The following is a 15790-nucleotide window of genomic DNA, read 5'->3' on the forward strand; positions in this document are numbered from 1 at the left end:
TGCCCGGGTCGCCTGCGCCGACTGAGGAGGTGACTTGGACGCACTATTATCCCGTGTGAATCATCCCGTCGTCATTTGTCGAGGCTGGGAGAGAAGGCGAAGGGAGAGAAGGGGGGAAAAAGCCCACACGCAGCTCATGTGGCGGTGTAGTCCTGCTGCCTGGTCTACCTGGCACCGCTGGTGCTGCTGCTGCCGCCGCTGACAGAGATCTGCTGCCATCTCTGGTCTCCCGCTGGCTCCTCCGGTCCAGCCCGGCACCGCTGCCCCTGGATATTCCTGCTCCTCCGCCGGCCGCCTTCCCCGCTGCTTATCGGGCACCTCTTCTCTTTCGCGCAGGGGACGTGGAAGCTGCTGCCTCCGATATTGACACCGGTTTTGCATCTTGAAGATCTCCGGCAGGCTGCTCTTGGTGCTGCTGCTCTGTTTTTTTTTTTTTTTTTTTTTCTTTCTTTTTTTTTTAAAGTTGATTTTAAGCCATTTAGGGTAACATCAAAATGTCCAGCAGCGTTCCAGCTGATATGGTGAGTCTTGTACTGTTTATTTAATAGTTTTATTATAGAATAACGTTTATTTCAGCCTGCTTTTGACAGAGAACATGGAAAGAAGAGGGGCGTGGGAAGAAAAAAAAGGTCTTGGTTGCATATTTAAGGAACATAAAGTTCCCAGTTAATTACCTTCTCCCTCCCGCCCCTGATGCTGGTTCTGCTTCGCTTTTTGATGGTGGAGTGGGAGATCTGCAGCGTCGCCTCCCGTGTAGCCAGGGAAGGGGGATGCCAGGCTCCCTTACCTATGGCAGTCAGTACCGGAGTGCTCACGCTTGGGTCGTGTGGCACGGCTCTTCAGCTCAGTCGAGCATTTTTTGTGGGGGAGACAAATACGAAGCAGAGCATTCGGGATGAATTGCTCGACCCATTTCTTTCTTTCTTTTTTAATTTTTTTTTCCTTTCTTTCTTTCTAAACCTCTTAAACTTGGCTTGTGTCTTGCCAACGCTTTGTCTTCCGATGTTGGTGGGAAGTTAATCTCTTCACTTGCTGCCGGCTCAACAGCGAGAGAGAAATCTTCATGCGCTTTATTTTCATGGCGAGGTCCTTTGTGCACTAGCTGCAATCTGGACATTTTTCAAGGGCACTCCTAGTACTTCTTATGGCGGACTGTACTTCAGCTTGTATTGGATACTCGGCTCGATGCATTTAAAATAGGAAGATAGAGCGTGAAGAGGTAGGGTGAATCAGGTCTGCTAGGTAATCTTCCGTTCAGCACGACTTTCTGCATTTGTATGCATTTCCATAAATCAGGATATATTTTCATAAGTCACTTAATTGGAAAAAAACACCCACGAACTTGTAGCTGCAGTTTGATATGTTAATTCTTTATTCTCACAGCAGAATATTTTCATGTATCTCCACACAGCTGTTCACATTTAAAGGTACTTTTTTTCCTCCCCAAAAGCAGAGGACTTGTCTATGCTTTTTTTTTTTTAATTTCAGGATGAAGTTCTGTTTTGCGGGTAAAACCTGCCCCGGTAGTGATAACAATGAAAACGAGTAGCCCTTGTCTAAGTGATTGATGTACAGTTAATTGGGATATGTATGGCAAGTGGGCTATTGAAATAATGGTATCTATTTAGTTGCTTGCTTTCAGTGTTTCCTTCACAGCTTCTGTACAGCAGTCACAATGAGTGAATTTTGACCAAAAAAAGCAGAAACAGTAAGATACAGAGGATGATCAAACAGCAGTTATAAGCTTACAGGTTTTTTCTTTTTTTTCTTCCCCCTGCCTTTCTCAAATACTATAAATAAAATTTACCTCCCCTGGATGAAAAGAGCGATGAAAGGATTTAAACTCAGAGGCAATAAGCTCTTCAGCTATCAGTTTTCATGTATTTCTTTTTAGTGTCTCCCAGACTGTTAGAGCTTTTTGAACCCCCTTCTCTCCTGCACGTGTCTGTCTAGCGTTATATCACAGAAATCCGCGCCTGGGCTGTGGAGGATTAGGTGCAAATCTCAGTGCTGCTTTTTAAGTTGCCTGGAGGAGTCCCTTGACTGTGACATGAAGCACACTCCTCTTTCCTGTCACCCTGGGCTGAGCTGCCACCTCCGTGCTCCTCCTAGGGCCTGCCTGCTTGGGAGTCCCGGTGCTGCCACTAGGCTTGTAATGCTTGACATTTTCTACAAAGTACACAGATTTTAAGATAGGCAAAATACAATTTTTTCCATGGAAACTATTTCCTTCTGTTGCTACAGTGTAATGAAAATACCACTGCTCGGGATAGCTGGGCCTAGTGCTACTCTGTTTATTCAAATCAGGAAGAAGCTTGTTATACATAGTGATGTTTAAATACTGAGTCATTACAAAAACATTTGAATGAAGATGTTACCAATGTCGGTAGAATTTAACTAAATAAATAGATATTTTCTGGCCTGTCATGGGATCATTTTTCTCTTAGTTTCTGCATTATTAGATGCAGTTTCTCTCTGAAAGTTTGAAGTGTGTTGTAGAAATTCCAGTTATTAATTACAACAAATAAATATTACTTTATGAAAAGATTACTTGAAAACTCATTTTTGGTCTCCTTTTGTCACCATCCTCCATATTTGAAAGGAGCTCGTTCAGGAAGGAAAATGGGATTGCCATTCGTTAGCTATTTGAAGAGGAGCTCTTACCAGGCTGTCACCATGTTTATATATGTTTTTATTTAGTGTAGGATTTTGCAGTTTGCATTTCTCTTACCCACCCACTGTGTAATTTGCATTTGCAAAAAATTGATTTCCCATTTCTGTAGGAGCTGGCATGAGTGTGATGGAGTGTCATTTTATGAAGACTCCATTTACTTAGTAAATCTGCTATGAATTACATAAGTATTATAATAATAATGTTTGAAACTGTTTATGTCAGATTCATGAATTTACCTGCTCATAATAATAATAATATTATAATTGCTGCTTCTTAAAAATATGTTAATTTGTCTTCCTGTCCCACCTTTGAGAATGTTCTGCTATACATAAATTCATAGTAAATGATCTGATTTTCAGTAAGCTTTGTATTTCTAAGTAGACATAATTTGACTCAGTCTCCTGTTCTCTGACATTGAGTTGACTTGTTTCCAGAACTACAGCAGTTTTTACCACCTAACCATTTCAACATCACTTCTTAAATAATTAACACAGTACTTTATAATTTGCATTCCACTAATAAATTGGATAGTGACACACCACATTCCGGGTATTGTAAGTTTGTGGTGCATTATTCCTTAGCAATGTGTGCTACTTACAGCTTAAAACTCCACTCCTGGAATGAAACCTGCTAATATTGACCTCTCTACCTGAGTAGTTTCATTAACTTCATTAGGACTAGACATGTCTGGGGCAGTTCTTGAAGACTAAACTGCGTATCTAGAGCCTAATTTTGCTCAATTTTTCACATAAGCACTGATGTAGTGGCAGCAGGGCACCTCTGATTATGTTCAGTAATTTAATCAGGTAATTTATCATTTTTACCATTTGGTAGCAGTTAGAGTTTGACTGTGAATAACAGCAGGGCTGTTTGCAAGTTGTATTTCTTTTGTAGTGATAAATAGACATGCAGTGGTTTATGGACTTGTGAAATTAATCACACTGGCTTTTTGAGTGGACCAAATGAAAATGGTTTGATATTTGTTTAAACACTATAGCTGACAATTTTAAAGCAATCTATGAAAAACTTATGCTCAGTCAAGAAGTTATTACTCAATTGAATAATCCCCTTTATTTTAGTGGAGTTATCACCAGAATGTGGGAAGCTTCTTCTCTGTATTCTGTGTGCCTGTGATATTTCTCCTTATAGTTAGAATTCTTCAGGGATTTTAGGAGTCCACAGAAAGCCGCCTGCATGACTAAAAAGTACTAACGGTGTCCACCGTTTCCTGTAGTCAGTGTGTTTTATGTAGGTATGAAAAGGCTCTGCCAGCACTTTCTTTCTGGGCAGTTCTTTGCATGACCTCTAGGAGATCCAATTCTTTTCCTGTCTGAGTCGTAACAGAGGGTGATGCTTTTAGCTCATGGTGGGGTTTTTATTGTTGGTTTGTTTTCTTGTTGGTTTGTTGGGTTTTTCTGCATTTGGTAAACAGCAAAATGCTGGAATCTACCAAACAAAGGTTTTAATTTTTAATGTGCACAGCTCTTCAATCCATATGCTATACTTAAGAGATGTAGGTGGTATGGGAGAGATTACTTTTAAGAAAACTGAATGTTCGGTGTGCGACATTTGCAGACATAAAAGAGCGTGGAGTATATGGTCTAAAATGCTTGTATGTGGCCAGTGTTTAAAGGGGGCAGTAGGTAGAAGAAGAATAACTAATAGAAACCCTGCTCAGTTCATGCCTTGTTAGTGTCAGCATCTTTAGTGGAAATATGTATGTGCATCTTCTTTTTTAGGAAATTTAATATAGAATGTTGATTAATAGTTGAACATATATAGGGACTTCCTTTTTAACACATATTAGTGGAGGCTAGCAGTGGAAAAGGATGGACATGAAACTGATGCTACATCAGTAAGGGAATTTTGGCATCCAAGAATAAGGTGCAGATGAGAGAGACTTAAAGGAGTAGCTGGTTGTATGGCAGCTGAGTTTTGTTGTCCATCATTCAATCTAAACGATTTCATCTAAGAATAATAGGTGCATTAGTGTTGTAATACGATCGGAACTTAGAAAATAATTTGTTCACCATAGCATTTTAATGTATCAGAACAAAATATGAGAAGTCCTGCATCTCTGTTCTTCTGTTTTAAGTGCTTTTACTTTTGCCTTCAGTAGCTCCTTTTCGTGGTTTTGAAAATTACTGTATTCCTAGTAGCCTTTGTCTATAATAGTCTTAAGTTCATCCCTTACATTTTTTTAGCAATAAAAGTATGATTATTTCTCTGTATTTTTGTATCCCCCACATGTTGAAAGTTCTAATACATTACATTTTGTGATAAAAATAGCTAACTGAGTTTTTCTGTATGGATATTTTTTCCTTCCCTTTTTTCCACAATTCTTTGCTGATTGTAACAGAAATGAGTAGCTTATCTTTTGCCATTATCAGTGTTTGTTTTGGGTTTGTTTTTCTCCTCTTGAAGAAGGAATTGGTGGGATCTGTGTTAGAAAGAAGAGCTTGAAGAAGCTTCTTTCTGACTCCTTATATATTGAGCCAATATATAAGCCAGTTGAGCCTTTGTAGCATATTGCAGTACTTCTTGTAATGAAATGAACTTTCTCTGTTATCTGAAGCAGTGGCCAGGGATAAACCTACCAAAGCTCATCTTCAGTGCGTATATATTTGGGTATATTCCAAAATGATTTGTATTTATCATTTCCCCCATCTACCTTTTTTTTGTTTCACAGATTAAAAAATGGTTTACCTATTTATCTACCAACCAAAAAAAACCACCGTAGCAACAACTGACATTTTTAGGTCTGGCACTGTAGTAGAAACTTTGTAACTTACTAATATATCTGACATATTCTGAAACAATGTTTGCATGACCTTAATCTCATTTTCTTTGGGGATGAGTAGCTGTAGCCTGTGGATGGATTGATCTTCACTCTGGGCCCTGGTGCAGCTCTATACTTCAGATGGAAGTGTAGGCTGATGGTATAAACTGTTTCTTCCTTCCTGCCACTCACCCTTGTTGTTGTTAACCTGAACTGGTTTTTTTCTGCTTTTGTTGTCTAACTTCATGAAATACTGGAGGGGATGTATACTGAAGGAGATTTAACTCCTCCCATGTTGGGAATGCTGGGAAGTAGCTGCTGGCAGGTTCCAGCAGGATTGAGAGGCAAGAAACAAATGCTGAGTATACGTGAGTGTAGGAGAACGATCATATCTACATCAGGAATGCTCAATTCTGCATGTTAAAAAATTGGCAGACATCATCTGGTAACTGGACAGGTCAGTCAGGGCTTGAATGGGGACAAGTTGCACCTCTCAGATGTGGAATTGGGGACAAAGTCAGGTTTCACCATGGAGCTTGTGACTGCTTTCTGCATATCTAAACCTAAATTTTCGATCAGTCGAAGCCCATATCTCACTTCCTTGATTTGGCTTAAGGCTGCAGTAGGAACTTAGCCTGTCTGAATGTGGTCCTTGCAGTGGACTTGGTAAGCAATACTTTCATGATACTGTGAACAAAATTACTACAGGTATGCTTTATTATTTTTTTTTTAGTTGAGAGTTCCTCCTAGGTATAACTTCTGTGAATGTTGAAAGCCATGGTCACAGTAACTGTCAGTGGGATTTACTTGTTTTATACTTCTGGTCAGTCAGCTTAGTTACTCAGTAAAACTCAGAATGTAAACTTCTGGAGATGTCTCTATATCTGCTTATGCAATAGTGGGCAGAATGGAGACCTCAGTTCTGACTGAGCCTGTGAGTCTACACCAGCTTGCAGGAATCCAGAAATATCTGGAATGTGACTAATCATTCTTGTGGTTTTATGTAAAAGAGATAATTCAGCTTATTTTTCAGTCTCTTCTGAGTACAGTATTGGATCCACTAGGTTGGTTATTTCTTATTCTGAATATGGTGAAAGACATTGCTGCTGATCAGTATTCTTTTTCACATTAAGTCTGTTTTTACAGCAATTAATTGAGCCTACTAAAGTAGTAAGCCTTTCCTGCCACAATTTTGCATGGGTAAACTTTAGCTCATCATAATTATTAAAGGGATATGACTGAGTGTGCTGTTTTCATTTTAGAAGCGTGGGAAAATGAGCAGCATGTAAATGAGAAATTGTAATGTCATTATGCTAATATCAAATCTAAACTTCAAGACTCCTGCTCTTCACAAGTTTTCACATAATTTAGAGATCTGTCTTTTGGAATTCAATTATTGTTAAAAATTATTCTGTAAATTCTTCTAGAAGGACAGTCTTTAATTTTTGACAGCTTCAGTTATACATGTTGCAGAACATCTTAAAGCAATGGCTGAAACATTTTCATTTGGTATACCTCCAGACAAATATAAAGTCACAGATGTACTACTAAGTGTTGAAAGCGCTGATTGTAAGGAAGGACTGAGGAAAAAATGCGTGAATAATCAAGACTTTCCAAGAGTTGGTAAAAGAAAGGTTTCTGAGACATCAGCTGAGGTTCTGCAAATAGCATTGTGCACTTCCATATCTGAAAAGAAATTTGAAGTAGGAGAAAAGTTGCTATAAAAGCTTCCTAACAATGAAGATAAATTATTTAGGAGGTCTGTTTGGTTTTGAGAGCAATGCTTAAAGAAAAAGTTAAGACCTTCTTGTGTAGTTCTGCAGAAATACTTAAATGTTGCAGCTGACAACTCTTACATATTTGTGGAAATTTGGTCTATTTTGTGGTCGCTAACTGGGATTGTGTTTAGCTCCTTGACAGAGGAGAAATTTATTGCTGCTTTTACACCATCCACAGTGAAGACCTGCTCTCAGTTTGTAGTAAGACTCTGCACGTATGGTAGAATGTGATTTAAAAAAATAGTGTACATTTTCCACAGATAGAAACTTTGTGTAAAATGAAGATTTGGCAGATTGCACAACTCCAACACTGCCATCAGTGTCTTGGAGTTTTTTTCTTACTTTCTGTAAAGAAATTTGAAAATAGCTTGCCAGTGACAGGATTACATTTGTGGGTTTGTTTTGGTTTGGCTGCTTACTTAAAATTATTTGGGAGATTCAGTTTAGCATTAAATGGAAGACTTGTGGCAGAGTTTAGCTTAGAGTTTATTCCATGACACTGTTGTTATGGAGACAGAAGCGAGCAAGAAACTCCTTGAGTTTTATGTATCCCATAGAAATTAACCAAGTAAAACCAGAGATTCAGTCTAGGAGTTTGGTAGGTTTGTTTTACTACTGCCTGACAAGGAATCTGTACCTCAGTGGGATGGAGGTATCAAAATGATACTTGATGTTCACACAAGGAATGCAAGCTGGAAGTGTTTGTGTTGGTGTCTACCTGCTGTGATGGTTTTGGTCTCTCTGAGAGTTGGTCTAATTTATGTCAAGGGCTTGGACCACTGCTGAGGAACAAAGGTGGGCTTATACTGGGGTGCTTTTTAGCTGCAGCTGAGGATCTGGATTTTAGTCTGTGAATCTATTGACAATTTGGATGGAAAGGAAAGCCAAGCTCCCTTTTTATTTTTTTTTTTTTAAAGGTAGTCCTGAGTTCTTCTGTAAGCTCTTTTGTGGTCTTCATTATGCAATATTAACTGTTTCATGTTGCATAAGAAATTATATCAAGCACTTGATAAAAGTGGGGTACCAGTTTCAAAATAAACAGAAGGAAGCTTTATGTGTTCTTTGAGACTGAGAAGAACAGCGTGTTTCATCTCAAAAAGAACAGTACTTCAAAGCCATATACTGTAGCATTGGTTGGTATCTCCTCAGCAAAGTTGTGATGTTGTAATGCTTTGTGGTCTGGCCGAGATCCACATCACCATAATCTGTTTCTGATACTTAATATATACTCTAGATGGTACCACCTAATCTGACATACGTTTTTAATATAGAGAAATAATGGAATAGTGATAAAATAGTGAAGTGCAGTGCTAGTCAAAACTCTTTCATAGCTGAGGTTGTAAATTCAGGATTCTCTTATTAAAAGTACATTAGTGCCAATCTACATGTGAATATATGTGGCATATACTACTAAGTCTCAAGAAGCTTATTATTAATTACATTACTATAAAATAGTTCTTCTAAAATAGCATTTCTTTTCAGTATTCCTGTGAAGATTAAATAGTACCCAAGATTTTTTAGGCATGCTTACCTTTTATATACTATAAGAGAGTATCTAGAAGCCTTTGTGTGCTTTTAAACTCTGAAATACCTAGTTGCAGTATTTTCTTTTATTTATAGAATTTATATTTGTATGGGCAGTAACATCAAAATAAAACTAGTTCTTGGAATATTGCTCGGTGGTTGTATTTGATGCACAACACATTACTTAGGGCATATTAAATTGAATATTTACATAATTTGGCCTGTGAATTTATATGCTTTTAATCTGTGCATCGTAACAGTTGTGTGGTGTGACAGTGAAAGCTTAGCTCTCACTTCTGAATCTGGGTTATTGATCTGTGATGCAAACAAACTTTATTGGACTTGCAAGTTTTAGTGATTTATACTTTGCATACTTATATAGGTATTTTTTTGGCAATAAACCCCAAGCTTGCAAAAAGCTTTATTAAAATATTTTAGGTATGGGGAATAAATCCACATTTGCTGAGTCCATATGATTCAGTGGTAACGAAGTTAACATCAAGTCCAAGACAAAATGAGTAACTTCCACTACCCATATTACAACACATAAGTGGAATAATGTTTGACATGAATATTCAAAGTTTTTGTACCAAAATGTGCCGTAATGTGTATTCTTCATGCTGTGGATTTCCAAGAAAAGGTGTTTTAAAGACCACCTGTATAATTTAAAGATATGTTAAGTATTTTATGTAAGCTCAGCTCTATGCTAGTTCATTTCAATCTCAAGAAAGTAGGAAGGAAAGCTTTTATGTCAAAAAATAATTATGCTAGTGGGTATTTCTAGTTGTCTAGACATAAGACTGGGGTTTTTGGGTGCAATATGCTAGGTCTGGCACCAAGAGAACAGCTTGTTACTGAGCTATTTGACTTTGTTTTGAGGATCTCATTTTCATAACTAATGGCAAGATAGCTAGGAGCTCTTAATAAAGAGAAACTGGAACTGGGTTTGATTCCTGTCTGCTTACTGCATCTGGCCAGTATATTTCTATACAAATTAGGATTTCATCTAAGTCTGCAAATGGATTTTTTTTTTTTTTTTTCAAATTACATATGTTTGAAATTATTTGGAGGTTCAAAATAGCCATCGTAGTGGGTGGAATGCTTTGTAAACTGTGAGCAAAGTTGTGATGAGGGCTCTGGTGAAAGTGGCAGCAGGTACTTGCAAAATTGTTTTAATTTGGAGAGGGTCACCTTTGAATTGTTTCTTCTTATTAGGAAGGGAGAAGGTGGTTCAAGGGGTAGCCAGGGAAATCCCTAGGGAGGGCTGCAGTGCAGTTGCACAATACTTCTTGTTCCAGCATTCCCATGCAGGCACTTGATGATCCCAGCATATGTGCTCCTTGCACCTAACTGCCGGAGTAAGGAGTGGAAAGTTTTTAAGGGCGAAGTTTTGGTGGGGGTGGACTCCAGAAGTGCAGCTGTAACTTTCCCTGAGTTAACTATGAAGGCTGAAATATCTCTCTACAAAGAGCCTGGCATTTTTAAGCTGAGATTGTCTTTCAGTACAGATTTTTGTGGCTTTCAATTTTATCTTTTATGTTTTGCTGCTGTGAGTGTGGTATATGTACCATAGCGCAGTCTGTGGCATACATGGAAAACCCATATCGAGGGAACTCCCTTGACTTGTTAAATGAAGTACAACCGGTCCTAAATACCTGACTGTTTAACAATATTTATCCATTCTGTGATGTAAATGCATAATTGTCTCTTCTTCCAGAACCATTTGCTTTTACCCCTCCCCTTATTCAGCGCCTCCTCATTGTTCAGAGACTGGATTGCTGTCTTATCTTCCTGTACTGTTCAAACTCTTTTAGAAGATAAGTCTTAATCTTCAGCCTTCCTGTGATACTAGTCTTCTTAACAAGTACTTAAAAAAAAATCCATTTATTTTTATAAAGAAGGTTATTATTTATCAAAAATGGTGGATGTTGTAGTAATGTAGTTTCACTCAAATGTGCTCTTATGCTAGATAACTCTGCAGCAGAGCTACAGGGAATAAAATCTTACAGTTTGAATTGCGGTGAGTCAAAATTCAAACAAGGCCAAGATTTTCTTGTGGTTTTTTGTGGTTTGTTTTTTTAAATGACATTTCATATTTTAGTCAAATTCTGTTGAAATTTCTCAGGCCAGCTCCGCTCTGGTGCATCTTCTGTGCCTGTGAGTCTCATTTGTTCAGAACATCACTGTACCAGCATTTCAGTTAAACCAGCATGCTCTTTGCTGATGTGAAGAGTTTATTTCAAAAGACTTGTTGTGGACAGAGAATTAATTAAAATCAGGCAAAAGACAACAAAATATTTATACATTGAGAGATGCTCCCAAGAACATTTGGAGAAAGGTTGTAACTGTATTTGTTAAGGAGTTGTAAAAAGCAAGTTTTGAGGCTAATGCATATGGGCAAGCTGTTTTTTAGGGTTATGTTAGTATTTCTTTCCACTCTTATTAGTTGAGAATCACATGGTTTTGTTGATGTAGTTTTGATGATTTTTCAATAAAGCAGTAATTCTGAGCACTTTATTGTCAAATATTGACTTAATATATCTGTCAGTTTTCATCTTCATACTTTTTAAATAGCATTCCCTCAGTTTAAATCTGAAACAATCTCAGGAGAAGAAGACAAACCCAGAGTAGTTTCCAATGTTCAAGGACATGGGGATTTAGTTTTATTTTTAAATTATCTCCTTTAAATTCTGTATTAATTTTTTTTTCCAGGAAATGAAATGTAGGAAAGACAGTTTGCCCTAAGCATAGAGCATAGAATGATTATCAGTCAGTGCCTTTATCTGCAAATATGCTGCTTGGTGAAATTCAAAGTCAGCTTTAAAAAAGCCCACAACCAACAGACAGGCACCAAAGTGAATAATTGAGTGTGCTGAATAGTGCCAGATAAGGCAGAGTGTAGGTAAATAGTTTGCTGCCTTTCATACTTGATTCTGCTCCTGCATGTCAGTCCTGACTTTGATGCTTAAATAAGTGTCCTAGGTTATGAATTTTATTTATAATGAACTTGTGGTTTGGAGGTGATTTTGTTCCCCTTTATTGTTCTCTTCAGGAAAGAAAAAAAAAAAAAAAGAAAATTCTTGTTCTATCTTGTAATTCTTAGCATATAGAAATGAAGACCAGAGGGAAGGAAAATTGGTGTCGTTGGTGCAGTACAGTTTTGAAGTTGTCTTTTCTTTTCTTTGACTAGTTGTTATTTTGCAGGAAATGGAAGAGAGAGAATTATACTTGAATGAACACAGCATTTTCTGCTGTCTTTTGTATCATAGTTTCTCTTGTAAAATCGGATTGTAACATGTTCCAAAAAATGGGATACAGTTTTTAGGAAGACCCATAGCTCTTTGTCTTGGCAATTTGAAATTTTCTATGCAAAAATCACTTATTCAAAATCCAAAAATATAGTAGTCTTGTATTTTTGTCCTATCTTTAACTTTTGGATAAAGAGAGCAGTTGTTTTGTGGTGCTCTGTTGGAAGCTGTATTGGCAAACCCCAGTCTCTGCAGCCATTGGGATAGGGAAGAGAAGTCTCTTGAATCGTTTCAAAGTAGTTCTTGCTGGGTTGCTGGATAAGATGGCATTCACTTGTCAATGTAGGCATTTTGGAGTGCTGTACCAGTTTGTAGGATGGGTGGTGGTAGCAGCTGAAAGGAGTAAAAGGGAAAGACAAATCATGATTACACAATCATGTAGTGATGAAGGTACAGACACTGAACATAACAGTGTCAAAGCCATCAGGCTTATTTATGGACAGTAATCTGCTGTACAAGCACAATGGGCTGCAAGAAACAGTCAAGGAATCCTAACAAATTTCTCTTACCATGCATAGGTTGTGCTTGGAGTGATAAAATTCCATTTAATTAAGCTTTTAGTCTGTCACATGATAAGAGGTTTCTGATGAAGGACACCCTCACTCTTCCTCTGCCTTCCAGACACAAACATATCCAAATGCTGCTGAGTGGAGATAGAGAAGCCGTCTGTGTGTGTTACTTTGCTGGGTGGAAAAACTGTTGAGAAGTGTCCATGTAAACATTATCTCACCTTCTGGCAAAAGTAAATCTTACCGTACCAAATACAGGCTTTAAAGCAATAGTGCTTCAAGCACATGATTCAGTTGCCTAAACATGGCATCCAGTGCCAGTGTGCACATGCCAGCGTTCTCAGGATGGCCAGAAAGGGCAGGCAGCAATGACACATGAGCTGCAGGAGACCCATGCCCTGCAGGAGATGCAGCTGCTTTGTATGAAGGGAATATTTCACATCATCTGGAAATAGCACTAGATGTATATATTTAGGTAATTCTTTTGAGCTGTTGGGGCTTTGTAAAACCTCATTTCCAATCCTTTCATACTGATTTTTAGGTAGGTTGTCTTTTCCTAGCTTAAATTCATTAAGTAATGTTTCAAGATCATTAAATGTTTCAATTTACAGGTAATCACAGTTCTACCAGCTTTGTTATTTCCAACAGAAAACTCTCACACCTACAGATGTGAACACTGCAAAAGAAAGAAAATCTTCTGGGATTCAAAATACATTTCTGCTGTTTGAATGGAGCAGATCTGCTCCTAACTACAACTGTATGGAAATAGTGTGCAGCTGCCTGTGGTGGTGAAGTAGGTACAGTGTGGTTGCAGATCTTTGCTAAGTGTGATCCCATCTAAGCTGTTGCACACGGCCTGTTAAAAAGAAGAAAATGGAAATTTATACACATTAGCACAGTAAATTTAAAAGTAATGTAAGTTATCAAGCAAATGAAAATTCGGCAGTTTAATTTGGGGTAATTCTGAAAAATTTTAAAGTGCATTATCTATTCTCATCATAATCTGTTGTATAAAATTGGACTTGAATGAACTGTTCTAAAAATCACAGCAGAAATGTGGTGTCTTTTTGCATAGGTGTGTAATCACAGCTGTGGAGCCAGGAGAGAAAGAACACTGCCTATACCAATGCTACATTGTTTTAATAACTGAATTTTTTATAATGGAATCTTGCAAAAAAAGTCAGATATGGATTAGTTTGGGGGTTTTTATATTAGATTACATGAAAGAAGCTTACTGCTTGAAGCTTGACAGGTCTCTTTTGACATTTGACCTGAAATGTTTGCAAGATATTTCATATCCTCAGAGCAGAAATTAATATGAGTGGGTTGAAAAATTATGCTTACATAATTAAATAATGAGGATTCTTTGGCATTATATAAGATATAAATGCAGGGAAGCTTGTTATCATTGCCCTAGTAATTCAATACAATTTCTCCAGTTGGATACTGGAGTAAATTTCATACTTATATTTTGATAAATACGTTTTCCATTTATATTTTGGAGGGCAGCTTTTGATACTTAAGTACTGCTGAAGGTTGAGTTACAGATTGAGTGAAGCCTTTATGCTGTGTTTCATATTAGCACTTCTGTCTGAATTTAGGTTTTGAAACATTAGTTTTGTGTGTGTGGTGTTTTTTTGTTGTGTTTTTGTTGCTGGTTATGGTTTGGTTTTTTTAAGTTGAAGTAGAAATCTAATGGTCATAAATGGAACCTTTCCAGCATAAATTATCAAGAAAGTTACTTTGCTTATGCACCACTTCATGTTTTGAGGAACTTAATGTAGAGGAATTTTCACATGCTAACTGTGTAAATAGATATATATCCAAATATAGTCTTCATTCCTTTGACAAAACTAAACTTTGCAGTTTTGTTTCTAGCAGACTTCTTTTGTATGGCCAGATTCTGTTGTGGGGTCAATGAAAAATGGACAAAGAATTTGATAGATCAGGAACCCTGGAAATAACACATGACCTGAAGAGTCAGATTTTTTAAAAATAATTTTGAATTTTAAAGGAGCAAAAAATTATCAGCCCACAAGTATATTTGTTCATCTTCATCCCTTTTCTGTTGTGATACATGGGCTGTTATACTTTATAATACAGCCTCTATTTGAGGATGAGTGTATCATAATTGTTGAATGCAGGCAGATTTGTTTAAATGACTTTTTTATTTTTCAAACTAAGCTGAAAATTACCAGCAAGATAAAGCTGTGACATAGTTCTGGATTTCCATGCTTTGGAAAGCATTATATTGCTAAATCTGTGCATTGTATGTCTTCGTTTAATTTTATTTCCTTCTCTTTGAAGACTGATGATGAATAAATTATTTTATGTTTAAGAGTTACATGTCTGTTAATAGAATGTGCACAGTGTTTTATTAAATGTTAAATTCTAGGGTTTAATTTTAATGTGAAAAGAATGTTTCACCCAATGTAATGTATTGGAGAGGTCAGCCTAGGTAATTGATGCAGGCTCTGAAGTACGTAGCTTGTCCATTTGTAGCATCAGCATACTACATATTTAGGGAGAATTGACTGCCCAACCTGTAGTGATAGATATTTGAATGTTGGAAGTCTAATAATTATAGAATCATGGAATGCATTAAGTTGAGAAAGACCTGTAAGATCAAGTCCAGCTGTTAGCCCAACACTGCCAAGTTCTTCACTAAACCATGTCCCCAAGCACCACATCTACATATCTTTTAAATACTTCCAGGGATGCTGACTCCAACACTTCTCTGGGCAGCCTGTTCTAGTGCTTGACAACCCTTTCAGTGAAGCATTTTTTCCTGAAACCCAATCTAAACCTCCCTTAGTGTGTATTCACATTTCTTTTTCAGCGTCTTACATGTCACTGTAATTTCAGCATTTACAGTCACTGTAAATGAACAAATTTATTACTTAGACATGTTCAAACAGAGTTTTTAAACATTAGAATAAAGAATTGCAGTTAAGTAGTTATGTTCCGTGTTTTGCTTTCCTTTTAAATTGATGAAATATGGGGCTGTGCTACTTCAGCTTGAGCCCAAATTGAGGTTGTTTTTTGCGGCATTAAATTTGCTGGTTAAGAGTTCTCAGGATTGACAGACGTCTATTTGCAAGTTTAAGAAAAATGCCTAATTTAAACCAATTTTTTTTGAGAGGACACCTTCATTTTTTCCTGTGCCATGTGAAAAGGTTAAGACTGATTTATGTAGGAGTAGAAGGGAATGATCTTTG

The 15790-nt window shown here is 37.3% G+C and overlaps 1 protein-coding gene across 1 annotated transcript in view; it reads left to right on the forward strand.

Moving 5' to 3' along the window:
• The first annotated feature begins 6 nt into the window (after positions 1 to 6).
• Positions 7 to 15790, forward strand: part of UBL3 (ubiquitin like 3) — a 60512-nt gene continuing 44728 nt past the window's right edge. The window contains exon 1 of the mRNA XM_008631452.2: positions 7 to 521. Coding sequence (XP_008629674.1) covers positions 495 to 521 — 27 coding nt within the window. The 5' untranslated portion in view covers positions 7 to 494. The remainder of the gene's footprint in view (positions 522 to 15790) is intronic.

Source organism: Corvus brachyrhynchos, unplaced genomic scaffold (genome assembly GCF_000691975.1).
Source record: "Corvus brachyrhynchos isolate BGI_N302 unplaced genomic scaffold, ASM69197v1 scaffold103, whole genome shotgun sequence".
NCBI classification, from domain to species: Eukaryota; Metazoa; Chordata; class Aves; order Passeriformes; family Corvidae; genus Corvus; species Corvus brachyrhynchos.